Source organism: Haplochromis burtoni, unplaced genomic scaffold, assembly GCF_018398535.1.
Source record: "Haplochromis burtoni strain Fernald_Lab_line unplaced genomic scaffold, NCSU_Asbu1 Contig_269, whole genome shotgun sequence".
Classification (NCBI taxonomy): domain Eukaryota; kingdom Metazoa; phylum Chordata; class Actinopteri; order Cichliformes; family Cichlidae; genus Haplochromis; species Haplochromis burtoni.
The window spans coordinates 624,684-640,120 of record NW_024582630.1 but is presented as its reverse complement, the minus strand read 5'-3'; the positions used below and the strand labels follow the sequence as shown (position 1 = coordinate 640,120).

Sequence of the window (15,437 nt, the reverse complement as noted above, 5' to 3'; positions counted from 1 at the left end):
CAAATGTGACATGATATTTGGATGTTTAGAATACCAGTACCATTTACTAAAAGGAAGTATACAATAAGAAGCTGTAGCAGAAAAACAAATATGGAAACTTATTAGAAATTTTTATATTTGGTTATGGTTTAATTAATTAATTAAATATATAGATTTCTGCTGAAAGCATGGTGTGTGATGTGGTGATGGTGAGGGGGTCTGCACTTGCCTCTAATCTGCTGTCATATACATCCGTCCAATCCCCCCGTTCTGTAATGCTGAAAGACAGCAGGCTGAACCAATAAAACGTCGCTTTAGCAGAGCTTTCAACCAATCATCGACAGCAGCGACTGATTTGGGCGGGTCCCTAACAGAAGCGACAGACTGGCTCAGCGGCCATTGAAGCATCTTTATCTTCAAAAGGACAAGCAGAGATTTTTTTTGTACATCTGCGGGGTCCTGCGGACTGAAGCCATGGTCTATCATTCTCTCGCCCTGCCGATGATCTGCTTCACCACGTTATGGGCGTTGGTGGGGGTCGTAGCTCCGTTTTTAGTGCCCAAAGGACCCAATCGGGGGTAGGTGCTTTTAATTGGATACAATTAACGACATCATTTTGCGTTCCCTTTCATTTGACAGTGTTATTATTATACTTTGTAACTATAATTGTATTTTCCTTGCTGTTAGTGTTTTCGCTGTGTCGGTCGGAAAGAATCTTTAGATATATGCGACGCGCGCGAGCGTGCTCCTGATCCTCTTCTGGTGATGGAGGCCCAGCGTCATCCACGAAACAGTCATTCAGCTATCCCTCCATCCAAACACACACACACACACACACACACACACACTACCAGTAATTTCAAAGGTCGAGTCGGCAGGGATAATGTGGGCTCGTTTGGACAAAAGTCATTCTGATGGTTTTATTTGTGAAAAGCAGAGTACGGGGAAGATTGTAAGTCGTGGAGTCAGGGCCAGTCTCCTTGAAAAACTGTGTGATTACAATATTTCTATCGTTTGTGCATTAATGTCCAGTATTGCTCAGTATGTGACTCGGGATCTAATTTTAATAATGTTTGCTTATGAATGTTATAATAGTAAAAGTGGGCACGTGTGACTCTGACTCCTCTGCTCTCTCTGACAGTGTGATTGTCACCAGTCTGATCCTTACAGCGATCTGTTGCTACTTGTTGTAAGTACCTACTTGCTTACTCTTCTTTGGTATGTAGCTGTTGTCATTTTGCATGTTGGCCACTTTGTTAAGTACACCTGCTCAAGGGCTCATTAATGCAGGGATCTAATCATCCAATCACATTCGAGCGACTTAAAGAATTTAGGTATGTAGACTCCTTGCTGAAGCTCAAACTGATCATTAGAATAGATAAGAAAGGTGATTGAAATATGACTTTGAATGGGGAATGGCTGTTGGTGCCAAGCAATGGTGATCCAGTGAGCTGCAGTAACCTGGGCTAAAATGCCTTGTTGATGCCAGAGATGAGAGGAGAATGGCCAGACTGCTTTGAGCTGATAGGAAGGCGACAGTAACTCAAATAACCACTTGTTACAACTGAGGTGTGCAGAAGCATCTCTTAGCATGCAACACTTTGAAGCTTCAAGCCGATGGATTACAGCAGCGGAAGACCACACCGTTACCACTCCTGCTCTTTTATTTAGCACAAACTCACAAAACATTTTCAAAGGAAGACTGTAAAAACAATGTCTGGTCTAATGAGTCTTAGATTCTGTTGCAGCCTTTGGTTGGTCTGGTCAGAATTTGGCATAAGGAACATGAAAGCATGGATCCACCATGCCTTGTGTCCCCAGTTCAAGTTAGCTGTCGTGTAATGATTTGGGGAAATGGCTTCTGCTACACGCTGGAGCTCAAATCGTCTCAAACTCTTGAACATGGCAGTGAGTTGACTGAACTCCAATGGCCTCCACAGTCACCAGATATTAATCCAATAGAGCACCTTTGAGATTTGGAGAGTGAAAGATAGAGATTGTTAGTGAGGTGTAACTAATAAAGAGTCTGATGTTCAACTGTTTGCATGAAGCTAAAATTTGGTTATCACATAATTTTCTTACATTGAACGAGAATAAGACCGAAATCATAGTCTTTGGTAGTCACACTCCGCTAGACCAGTTAGCTGATGCCCTAGGCCCTCTCGCTAGCCATCTCTTGCTCACTGTAAGGAACCTCGGAGTGTTCCTGGATGGCTCTTTTAAACTTGAGAAACAGGTGTCCACTGTGGTAAAAAACAGCTTTTGCCAGTTGCGTCACATATCTAAAGCAAAGCCATTCCTTCCTTTAAAGGACCTTGAAAAGCTTGTCCACACATTTATCACATCCAGATTGGACTACTGTAACTCCTTCTACTCGGGCCTCCAACACTCTTCTCTTTACCGGCTTCAGTTAATTCAAAATGCAGCTGCGCGTCTTTTAACAGGTACGAGAATCCATGAACACATAACTCCAATTTTAGCCAAACTACATTGGCTCCCTGTTAAATATCGCATAGATTTTAAAATTCTTTTGTTCACTTTTAAAATTCTGAATAATTTAGCGCCCACCTATCTCTCTGAACTACTCCTCTTATACAATCCCAACAGAGCACTTAGATCATCCAATCACAGGCTCCTAGCACAACCTAGGTTTCGAATGAAGTCGAGAGGTGACCGGGTCTTTGCAACCGTGGCACCCAGACTCTGGAATAACCTCCCTGTTCATATTCGTACTGCAGAGTCTATCCAGTCTTTTAAATCACGTCTTAAAACGTATCTTTTTACTTCGGCCTTTGATTCTAACTAGTTGGCTGTTTTAGCTTGTTGTGTTGTTACCTATTGTTTGTTGTCCTGTTTCATTGTTTGTTTTAATTGTCTCATGTTTTTACTGACTGTGAAGCACTATGGTCAACACTGTTGTTTTAATATGTGCTATATAAATACATTTTGATTTGATTTGTATTTGCCACAGGCTTACTAGCAAATTGAGAATTTTTAGAGGCACAGAGGGGACAGGGTCTTTTTACCTGGCTCTATCTCCAAGGGTAAATTTGTGCCAAATACATGACATAAGTTACCATTGGTTTCATAAGAATATGAAACCATGTTATTTATTTTTTTATTTTTTTTACTGTAAATAAAATGTTTTTTGTGGCTGTAGCATTTTAGTGACCAACATATGAAGTATGAAAATAAACATCAGTGTTTCCTCACACACAGACCAGTTCAGTGACCTGCCCAGGAATGTTGACTGCTGTGGAAATATATTTGGTGACTCACGTTAGGATTTTTTTTTTTTTTTTTTTACAATTTATCTGACAGAACAACACTAGCAGGCAGTCCCCTTGCTCTTATTTTGAAAGTTCAGTCACTGCTTACCATTGAGGTCTGGCCCTTCCTGTGTGTTGTTTGTGTGCCCGTTGAACTCTTGCCAGGCTGATATTGAGCCAGTCCTCAGTGTCATTCAGCTGCTTCCCCACTGACGATCTCACTCCCACAGTCACCCACACTCCAACATCTGGGACTGCAGCTGCACACGTAACTCTTGCTCTACTCTTTAAAATCTGCTCTGTGCTGGAGAGTCACTGTAGTCATAACCTGCAGCAGGTCATGTGGTGGAAACTCGTGCGTGCTGATACACATGAAGCGAGAAGATCTACAGCTACGTTTTAAAAAGCAACAGTGATGAATAGGTTGTTAATTAAGCAATAATGTTCGTCATAGTTTTCTTCTACAAAAACAAGATGATAATGCATGAGGACAAAAACTGTGATGAAATGTATTGACACTTTTTTCAATAAACAAGGTGAAAATGGAGATGAGACCCAGATAGAACCAGTTAAGTTGTGTAGAAAGGCGAGCCAAGTTTGGAAGTGGTCGCCTTGTGCAGTAAGGATAGACGTGCTGTTTGATGTCCAGGAAAATAAGACGCTTTGTAAACCTTGTGGATCAACTCTCACCAATAAAAACACAACAGACTTTTACACTTTTACTCAACTGAATCAACTAAAATCCAACTTTTAACTCGTTATTTCTATCAGCTAACAGCTCCATGCTGCTTTCATGGGAGGCGAGGGAAATCAAGGAAAATGGATGCTCTCTGCCTTTCTTTCTCTCAAAAGCATTAATTATGCCCAATGGGACATCTGTTTTACATTTTACAAGGAGGATACTTCTGCATTGGATTAACAACATCCCGTGTGTGCCGGAGGCCCTAGAAGTTACACACTGATAACAAACCCTGTAAAACATCTGCCACCTGACGAGCTGAGTCACAGCAACGCCATCAGCCAGCTGATTCCTGCTGACACGAGTTTTATTTTATTTTTGTTTTTCCCAAGTGCAATAAGAGAGCGAGAGAGAGCACAAATTGGGGTTTGGTTGAGACAGGAATCCGAAAGATGAGAAAACTAACCAGGCTTGTTCTCGTCTGATAGCACAACGAAGGTCAAACTGAAAAAGATATGAACTCTAAAGTGTCCCAGTGTTGTAGATGCATATATATGTGTATGCACCTAGTGGGGCTGACTCAAATCTTTCATTTGGCCTTATGTGTCTGTAATTTGTCCATATCTACATTTAAAATACCAGCATACTAATAAGACTACTGAAACACAGGAATGAACCCAGACAGGTAACAAAGACTGAAAGATCTCAGTGGCAGGAAGTATCAGTAATGGCTCAGTTGTTATCCTTGATAAATCTCATAAAGGGTTTGCTGTTTAAGCTCATGTAGCCTACAGTTGGTGCACAGCTGCAAACTGCTTTGCAACCCGCAGCCTCCCCAATGAATCAGTGTGGAAAATTCAGCAGATTATGTTGATGGCAGCTCGTAATCAAAACATCTTCATCCACCTCAGCATGAAATAAAAAGAATTCATAGTTTGTGTTTGTCTGCAGTCTGTGTGTTTTAATATTTGCATTCATATTTCATCAATGTGTTTGTTGTCTCTGATATCTGCTCTGTACTGCGGTTAAGTCCTGCTTCTTCTATCACTGCCTCCAGCTTTGTGTGTAATCACATGGAATGGTCAAAAGAGGTCCCAGAGGAGAGCTGCGCAGCTAAAGTAAATTACAGCAGATGAAAACGACCACAACAGTAACAATATTCTTCTCAGCATAGTGGTCCCGACTGAAATGCTTTATAAAACAAACAGCAGTTTGGCATATACGCAAAGTGACATGGCAATCAGCATTCATTTTCAGTGAACACCAGTACCCTGCGCTCATTTGGCTATGGCTCTTTGGGGGACCTGCAAATGTGTAGGAGGGCTCTGGTCCTCTGGTCTATCATCAGAAATGTTCAGTTTGAAAGCAGTCGCCGTTTTAAGGGGGATTAAAAAATGGGGATGCAAGAAGAGGTGGGATGTGCATAAATAAGATTATCATTCTACCACTAGAGGGAGCTGGGCACCCTCAGGATAAACCTCCACCAACAACAGCATTCGTACTGTAAACATACACTGTTTGCACAGTTTTAGCCTGGAAATGATGTACCTGGATCAGCCGTACAGATCTGTTCCACAAATCTCGCTGTGTGTCGTGAGTGTCTGCTGTTCTTTTCCCAAAAATAATAACAAGCTTATTTACGAAGAGCGTTTAAAAACATGCACAGATTGGCTTACAGGAAGAAAAATAAAAGCAGAAAAGGTTTTAACCAGTTTATTAAAAGTGCTGTGAACAAACGAGGAGACCTTCTTTTCCATTTCATGTTTCTCTGCATTGGATAAACTCTTCCTTCGCTCAGGCTACAGACTGCTTTCTACAAGTGTCTACAGTTGGCTTCGGCTAATTTATGACCCAGTTTTCTGCCTCTGGCAGAACTTCAGCAGTAGATACTGGCTACAAATAGAACACTACAGCCAATCTGTTTTCTTTTTCTTATTTTTGGTATTTTTACTGAAGCCCTGAGATAGCAACAGAAAGTGTTTGTGTAAGCTGACACTGATGCAAACTGTGTTGGAGGGTTTCTAACACATTGACATTTAGAGGAGCCAGATTGGAATTTCATCTTTCTTCTGTTTTTCATTATTACTATTATTATGTGGGGCAGTTCTACATCCTTCTTTTAACAGTCAGTCGTTGCCTCGATTCTTTGTCCACATCTTCTGAAGTGTCCTTTTGCTTTCATAAAGATAAAAAGTAATTTTGTCGTCTCAGTCGAGACCACTCAGAGAGACTGATTCTTAGACCCTCACCACTCCTTTTTCTTCACCTTTACAAATAAGCGTCCTGCTTAAGTTGCTGTGCCTGAATCTTAATCTGCTATTAATCACTTTTTCTAAATTGACTCTATAATAAGTTCCCAGAAGAGCGTCTGACTTAAAGTCCAGTAAAGAGGGATGAAGGTCGCACTCCTCTCTCTCATGTCAGTTTTGTACTTTAAAAAGATAGAAATTATGATGGTATTGAATTCCTTGTTTTTCTTGTTAGTAATGATTGGCATAAATAACTGATAACATTTTATAACAGAATTAGGGCTGTGCGATATGACCAAAATCTCATATCCCGATATGAGAATTCTATCGTCCGATAAAGATATAAATCACAAAAATTTAACATTTTCTGTAAATTCTGTGAATCTCGGGCAGCTCGACTCGCGTGAAGTGTTTCCAGCTGGGCGTCGTGTACCTGGAAACGAGTGTTTTAACAGATGCATAAAACGATGCATTTTTAGACATAAGTTGTAAAGGCCGCCATTTTCTTTGTGAGTATTACACGGCGTGCTGCGGGGAAAAGCCTGTTCTAACGTTTGAGTCTAAGGTTTATTTTTTAGCACCTGACGACTCTTTCTTGTTTCTCATCCGTAAATACTCGGCATAATCCTTCATGTGAATCAGTTTATTTTGAAGTCTCAACAGGATCTTGAGCTTTATTGTGAAAGGTTTATGTGGAAAATAAACAAGCGGACATGCGAAGGTTTTACCGTCGTTGTTGCTAACGACAACGCATAAAAACAGGTGCTTGTCCGTCTGTAGTGTGGTTATATTAAATATAAGAGAAAGAGAGAACTTTAAGAAATGAATATAGCCACTACAGTGACCATCAAAACGATGAAAAAATATTGCCGTAAACAGTTTATTTTGCGACACCACGAAACAAACGATAGCGTTTTTATATCGCCATCCGATATATATCGTCATATCGAACAGCCCTAAACAGAATCATTTTTTTTTTAAAGTTGCTTCAATTGGAATCAGATTTTTTTTTCCAGCTCATACGATCGAATGGTACCGTGACCTGGTTACAACCATGATAAATGCACCCATGTTCTTTCACCACACTGATGGTGCTTTGTCATTTATCTGCTCTCTCTCACTTTCTCTTTCTAGTTGGTTGATAGCCATTCTGGCCCAGACCAACCCTCTGTTTGGTCCTCAGCTCAAGAATGAAACTATATGGTACCTGCGCTACTTCTGGGAGTAAACAGGGTAAGTTTGGCTGAGCAGGACCTCAGAGGCGATGCTGAGGTTTAAATTTATCATCTTAAATGTTTATATGCTGATTATATTGCTTTATAAGAAAGGCCCAACTCTGAGTACACTCTGTGCCAAAAGTGCTGACAGGAAATTACATGCTTTTGCAGAACGTGCTTTTGCAGCTAGAAAGTGAAACCAACTAGGCTGTTGGATCGAAACTTAAAGTGCGGTGTGACGTGGAGAACAAGTATATAAATACTTAGGCTTCCGTTTGTGCTTCAGACCTTGGGTTGTGTGTTTTGTGTTCAGGTCTCCATATCCCGGATATGTAAAATAAAGATCATTTTTAAAGTAAAAGGACCACTTCTGAGCTGTGTCTTTTTGGCCATAAAGAATACAAAAGAACCGGGATTTAATACTTGGTGCCACTGACCCGGATTCTTGTGCAGCTGAGGTGACTAATTTGGACCTTAAGGTACGATCTGATACGAGGTGGACAACAGACCGGTCTAAAAGAGTATAGGTAAGCGCAAGCCTGTTGAAAATTGTGCACATTGGATGAATTCTAAATTAGTTGTCCACTGAATTGATCATTGTTACCGTTAAATGGCTCAGTAGTTGAAATTAAACTTAATTATAAAATCTGTTAAGTAGATTTCAGGTGACATGTCCATGATATGATGACAGAATCTAAGCAAAGTGGGTAACTGGCTCACTGAATGTCAGTCCAACACAAGAAATTGGCATTAGCACCATTTTCCTGTCTCCACTATAAACAGCTACAAATAACTACTTAAAAAATACATTTATTTAGTTATTTATAATGAGATTACCTGTACATAAAACAGAGCATCTTATTAGAATATCTGACCATTTAACATAATAATAGTAATCTCTGCCAGACAGACGTTCAGTCTAAAGACTACTTAAGGTGGCTTTTTTAAGAGGCTGCCCCCACAGCCTAGTATAAGATATATAAGGATTATTTTGAGCATAATCATGCAAAGCTAGTCTAGATGATTCCATGCGTTATCCAAAGGCAGCACGGTGGTGCACAAACATGCATGCTGGGTGTAGTACAGTCCAGGAATAAAAGTGTGGAACTGGAAATGAGCTTAATAGGTCACTTTTATTTATGTAAAATCTCAAATTGTTTATATAACTGTTTCTTTTCCTCATAATTTTTTGGGGTTAGGGTTGTATGTAATGGTTGTATGTAATGTCCTGCTGTTACCAGAAGGTGGCAGTTGAGGACTGCTCGGATATGATAAGCGACTGTAATTATGCTTGAAATGCCCATCCCTGGTAAAAATTAAATACAGTCTGTACAGTCGCTGCAGAATCACAGATCTTTTTAAGTACACCCACACACTGAACATCACCCTTCAAAACAAAAGCTCACTGCTGATTTTTTTATTTATTTATTTGTCATAAAATGACCATTACTGAGTAAAAACAGTGGCTGTTCATAAATGTTTACTGTGGAAAAAAGACTTTAAGTGTAATCAAATCAATGAATTGGATGAATTACGGGGTAAGAAATACACAGGTTTTTATGTAGAGACCTTTTGCTACATATCACCATGTGCATGTGTCGTATATGTGGACCTTTTAAGAGTTTAAATGAATGGTTATTTCATAGCTGTGCGGAATCATTTTATGTTTCAAAGAAAAAAACCAAGCCGTTGCCATAGGCAAACAAATTATTGAGAAGAAACCTGAGAGCTGTTTCGTTTTTCTGTATTTCCTTTTCTGCCACTCAGTACCATCAGTTCCTGCGCCTTCATTTGTTCTTCGTAAATTAAAAAAAGAAAAGAGGGAAAAAAAGCTCAGTTTTTCAAATTTAGAGCACAGTGGGGGGAAGAAGAGGAAAAAAGCTCACTACTAAACAGCCCCTGGGGACAGAGGTGGCATTCAGGCGTGAATATTTATCAACTCCACGGAAATGTGAGCCGGGTGAAATAGAAAATAAGGGCACTTTTATGAATTTTCAGAGGACATGTTTGCCACACGAGTCCCCAGATGCTTTTGGTCACGCAGCGCTGACAATATTTGAAAGAGGCTGTTCGGGGTGGGGGTATTGTTGGCTACAACAAACACGCTGGTTCGATTCACGCCTTAAGATGACATATTTGTGATTGTGCTGAAATGTTTGCTTTCCTTTCTGTTGCAGGGCTGTTCGATGTGATGCCTCTCATCTTTCCTGTCCTCTGGTTTGCTCGCCTTTAGTTTCAGCATGTCCTCAAATACCCGAGCAGCCTGCAGAATGGGTGGATTCATTTTGTTTTGCCACCTTGTTTTTTGTAACCTTGAGGAATCTTAAGAATAATAAGAGTTTTTTTAAAAAAAAAAAAAAGCTGAATTCATCCTGTGACTACAGAACAAACCAAGATGAGGAAAGTGAAGCGTAACCACCCCCCACCCCCCCCAACCCCCCCACTTGAAATGTGCAATCCTTTAGTTTAGTTTCCGTGTACATATTTTCTTTTTGTGTTGCTGCCATCGTCAGCGAGGAACATGGATTTCTGTGTGTATTTATTTTGGCTTGCTGACACTGATGTAAGCCTGGTGTAATCACCTCAGTGTCCGCGAGGTCCTGTTATATAAGTGTTGTTACCCGTGATGTAATGGGGTGTGAGTGTGAGCGCGTGTGCGAGCGTGTGAAGAGTTCATTAATGTGGGCGCTTGGACCGCGGCCACGAGAATCTCCTGAAAGCACGTAAAAAAAAATAAGCAGAGAGCGATTCCTTCCACTTTGGGGGCACTTCAGCGTGAAACTCCCTCCCACATTCCCTCGTGCTCCGCACCACGGAGGTCCTCGTTGCCATGGTGATCTCATCGCCCAATTCAGCCCCTCTTCACTTGACCCCTTTTGATGAAATCCTGCCCAATTCTCGCCTGCCTGTGTACAGATGTACTGTAGGTTGTACTGTAGGGACGTGTTTTTGGAGCAAAGCTGCAGATAGATTGGGTGTTAACATCTGCTATTTTTAAAATGTACCTTCAAACAACGCTTTCACTGCATTCCTCATTTTAACTTTAGCAAATAAACTCAGACTCTCGGGAGCTTTTAGAAAACAAAGCGATGAAAAAGTGCGTTATTAAAATAAGATGTGAAGAAACCTGCAGCATTGTAACCTCTGATAGGCTGAATATGAGTTTTTTTCTAATTCAAAGGCGAACAATGCCCGTGCATGCATCACTAATTCTTGTTTGGGGAAATAATGACAAGTGCTCTGAATTTATTTTAATATAAGAAGTCTTATCATTGCAGTTATTGGTTATTTATCTTATTTCATCTGCAGTCCCTGCCCTTATAATTGCACACAGAAAAAAAGCATGTACACAATAAAACACCCCCCAAAATTAGTTCATTGCACCTTACCAGCCACTGCCACAATTACACCTCCCCTCTCCAAACCTTGAGCGCCCGTCCTTCCCTCCTCCCTGGAACTCGCCCTCCCTGTCCTCTTCTCTGAAACCGCTTTGCTTCAGCCAAAAAGAATCCAAATCAAAATACAGCTACTTTTTAGAAAGACCAAATTGTGTTCTGTCTTTCCCCCCCCCTCCCCCCCCCTCCCTTGCCTTTTTCTGTAGTTGTGGTGGTGGTGGTGTGAGTCTAAAATCGGATGTGTAACAATGTGTGCATTACAGCAGTTTACACATGCAGAGCCCCGTGTCACTGGAGTGCAATTACACTTGATTACACTCTCAAAGTAGCCTTTGCTCACCAGTAAAGTTTGTTGTAGTTGGTATTTAGTTTCTCTGCAAGTAAACCAGAGTGTGTAAACAAACATCACATGGACTCCCAAGTAGCTCGCTTATTCGACAACGTTTTGGTGACTTTTAACTGCACGTAAAAGACGGGCGTGCCCACGGCGGCGGCGCGCATTGGTTCGTGAACACCTGCTTTTGAAGCAGCTCATCGTTTTTGTTTTTTGAAACTGGACGTGATGAGCACGGGCAGAACTGACTGAGAAACCGAGGAAAACTGCGGCCTCATATTTTTCTTTAGTGGCTTTTTTTCTTTACAAAGGACTGTATTTACAAAAAGTGAACACCATGTTGTATTAAATATAGCTTGCCATCGCCAGTGTGTGAATGTGTGTGTGAATGGGTGAATGACTGAATGTAGTGTGAAGCGCTTTGGGGTCCTTAGGGACTATAAAAGCGCTATACAAATGCAGGCCATTTACCATTTACCATTTTAAATAATACTTCAAATTTTCAAACTGAGACTAGAAACTCCTCAAGAAGGTGTTCGTTAGGGTCACAAGTTAAGGGTCAAAGTAGTCTGTTAGTGTTGGTAAACCATAGACTGGAATATATATATAAAACATAGATGAAACCACCATAACATCACCCACATGGATGTGAAGACCAGTGTACAAGCCTCAAACGGAGCATTTCAACTGTCAGCAGCATGTGTGACATCACCCAGTGGTTTTTCAAGTCCCAATTTGATGCCTCCAGATGTCCTGGTTGCAAAACAAACGGATGGCATAAAATCGTTAGCCAGTGATATTCTTTCCATTTTAAAACACGATTCACCACATTACTGAATAAACACATTTTTTATTCGTGTGACCCGAGATGAGTGACTGAGCCCATACACTTCTGTTTAAATAATCAAAAAAATAACACCTAGCCAGTGAAAAGGTGTCCATGCTGTGCAGCTTACTCAGCCTTTTCATCTATTTTACTCTAAATTGGACTATAATTTGCAAGGTGAACATGCTGTATTTTTTTTAAAAGCTTGAAACTACTAATTGACACCATAAACTTACAAGATGAAAGAATGCAGGTTCAAGGCATTTCTACACTGGCTTTACTTTCAGACCTAAACCGCCTCCATCTTTTATATGCAGTCTTTTGTCAAAACAACCATGTCTTGTAACTTTGGCACTGTTTTGTCTTTGTGCCAGTTGACTGCATGTGAAGAAAAGCTGAAAATGTCTCTGGTTTTGTCCTGACATCTGAATTCTGTTAGACGTTCTGACCGTACAGTTTTGTTTTGGGTTTGTTTCCTTTGGTTAGAATTACCATAGGAAACAAAGCCATTACATTACAGTATCAATCCCACTCATCATAAAACAAACCACAGTTTGCTTGCAGAGTCAGTCCGTCACTGGACACCAAATGTCATTATTCTCCCATATCCAAGCTAATCGACCTAAAGGAGGGAACCGCTGGGACGTCAGATAACCCGTGTAAAATGTGCAGAGTATGAATGCTCAAAAAAAACATTCAAATTTTCAATTTCATTTCTTTTTCTCGTGACTTTTTTTCCTTTTCATTTTTGATAACTGGCTACTGTTCATTTGTTAAATGTTCCTGGCAGCATAGACGAGGATAGATTTTTTTTAAGTGTGTTAAGAGTCACCATGGTAACAAACATTCAATAAATCACAAATCGGATTGTTTATGGATTTGAGACCCTGTATGTAACCTTGTATTACTGTGAAGTAAATGCTTGTATGTGAGTGGCACTATATGTGAAATACTTAATAAAGAACTATGTCTCATAGGATACAATCGCACTCTTCAAGTTATTTATGTTCCATCTGAGCGTTGGCTTTCAGTTGTGGGAGAAACATTTGCAGACACACCGAGAATATACAGGCATGACCTGGCTGGTCAAACATACAAACACTGACAGGCAAAGTTAAAGAAATCGTTAAACTGACTACACTTTGTTGCACACTAAGCCACACCCCCATGCAAAACTGTTCACGAATGATTCCTAAATACAAAGAGCCCAAAGTGATGCCCCAGCTTCTAAATTTGCCACGTCATAATCTAACCAAGCATTCAAAGGATACAAAAGTCCCATCCCAAACTAGCACTAACCAAAGAAATTCCATGTCCATGCCCATACAGTCAGGTTTTTTTTGGATTTGCACATTGTTAGGAATGTGATTTTAATCATATTTCAAGTGAGATCATATGCCAAGTAAGTACTGAATGTTTTGCTCAATGTTTTGCAAATTAAACTTATCCTTTTTCTCTTATAGAATTTTAGTCTTATTGATGGTACATGATAAGAAACACAGACTGATTCATTTTTAAATGGTGACTTTTTAAAAAAAAATTCTGTGAATACCCAGAACACTGATGGGAAGTTGTAGCAGAATTGTAGATCTACTGTATCGCTGTGTATTTGCGCTAAGAATAAAAATATCATTGAACCTTCCTGGTGTTGACCTTTTTGCAGCATCTCTGTTGATATTTTCCACTATCTCTAAAAGAGACAGAGGTCTATGCTGTGGGGCTGAGCTAGTTTAGGTTACCTTGGTAATCAAGGACAAGGTTGACTCCCTCATGCAAGATTGTCACAACAGAGCAGTAAGATAAGCATGCATGATTTATAGACACTCACCCAAATCTATCAAAAGAAAGTGCATTGCTAAAAAACAAACAAAGAAAACTGAAGAGCTGTTGAACTAGAGAACTCATCAATTAATCTCTTTTTAGGAGAAATGTTAAAAGGAGCCTGAACAGATGGAGGAGGGCCATATTGGCCTCAACTGGCAGAAGTCACTGACAGGGTAGATGAGAAGAGCTATGACAGGAAGCACCAGGTTCGGATGAGATTTGCCCTGAGATGCTAAAGCCTCTAGACATTATGGGAATGTTTCAGTTGACACACCTCTTTAATGTTAGGTTGTAATCTGGCATTGTGCCTGTGGAGTGGCAGACTGGAGTGGTGATTGCAATTTTCAAAAAGGAGATCCTGAGAGAGTGCTCCAGTTATCGTACTGCTCAGGCTCCCGGCAAAATTTCTTTTAGGGTGCTGGAACGGAGGCCCCAGCTAATGGTGGGACCTCAGATTTAGGACAAGCAATGCAGATTCCAGCCTGGTTCTAAAACAGTTGCCCAGATCTTCACCCTTGCAGAACTTCTGAAGAGAATCTGACCATCCAGTCTACTGGTGCTTTATAGGCACAGAGAAAGCTGACAAGAATGGAGTGAGAGTGAGAGCTGTGTCTGCATCCTTGGTATAAAGTACACCATGTTTTTAATGGATGTTGAGTTACCACTTGTCTCTGATCCTGTTTTTGACGTTTATGGACAGAATCTCAAAGTGTAGCCAGGCTGAGGAGGGCATCTGCTTTTTGAAGCTCAGTCAAGCATTTCTTCAGTTTGCAGAAGATGTGGTTCTATTGGCTTCATCAGAGAGTTCCCATCAGCATGCACTGCAGTGATCTGCAGCCAAGCATGAAACGACTGGGGTGAGAGGTCAGGGTTCTCCACTGAAAATCTCCTCCTTCTGCTCCTTCTGAGATACAGAACAGAGGAAAAAGAGTTAAAATATCTTGAACTCATTTAGAAGTGATGAGAAGGTGAAGTATGAGTTGGACCAGCAGATTGGTGTAGTGTCAACAGAAATGCACATACCAGTCTGTGGTAGTGAAGAGAGAGCTCAGCTAAAAGACAAAGTTTTGAATTTACCAGTCCATTAACCTCCCAACCCTCTCCTGTGGTTATGAAATCTGGGTGAATACAGCCACAGCTGCTGCATGTCAAAAGAAGCCAGTGGAGGTGGTTTGTGAATCTGGTTAAGAGGCCTCCTTCACTTTGAAGCCACCTTTATCAAATTTGGCTACCACCATCTCAGATTTTGGATTCACCAATGAAAACAACAGCTAATGGAAGCAACTTTGGTTTCGAGGCACAAACACAAATAGCTCCTAATTAGTAACACAAATTTCCAATGCTGTATAGAAAAATACAAAGGAAAGAAATTCACCAATTCAATAAAAACACTGCCAAACATTTTATTTAGCTAAGTTGAAGCACAGCAACCGGCTAGAAGGCTGGCTCCAAGAAACCACGCCTCTTAAGATAACTTTATTGTCGCCTAGACAGACGTCAAGAACGGGTAAATTAAGACTGCAGAGAACTAAAACCTTTTTGTGCTAGGTTGTAAACATATTTGATTTCTGCTGTAAAGTTTATGGAAGTCTATAGAGATTTACTTGTTTTGAAGCAAACAACCAGTGGCCAGTTAAGAAGCTGCAGGTTTTTTTGGCACTAAAG

General features: G+C 40.5%; 1 protein-coding gene across 1 annotated transcript; it reads left to right on the top strand.

The window, feature by feature from the left end:
* Nucleotides 1–337: 337 nt before the first annotated feature.
* Nucleotides 338–12,929, top strand: atpv0e2 (ATPase H+ transporting V0 subunit e2). The gene is made up of 4 exons (XM_005939949.1): nt 338–557; nt 1,121–1,168; nt 7,311–7,409; nt 9,571–12,929. Exons 1-3 carry the CDS (start codon nt 454–456, stop codon nt 7,402–7,404), a joined length of 246 nt encoding a protein of 81 aa, XP_005940011.1. The 5' UTR covers nt 338–453; the 3' UTR covers nt 7,405–7,409; nt 9,571–12,929.
* Nucleotides 12,930–15,437: the final 2,508 nt, after the last annotated feature.

Coding starts and splice junctions, on each gene's coding strand:
- atpv0e2 (XM_005939949.1), top strand. CDS start 454: ATGGTCTATCATTCTCTCGCCCTGCCGATGATCTGCTTCACCACGTTA. Junction 558..1,120: donor CCCAAAGGACCCAATCGGGG/GTAGGTGCTTTT, acceptor TCTCTCTGACAG/TGTGATTGTCACCAGTCTGA. Junction 1,169..7,310: donor GCGATCTGTTGCTACTTGTT/GTAAGTACCTAC, acceptor TTCTCTTTCTAG/TTGGTTGATAGCCATTCTGG.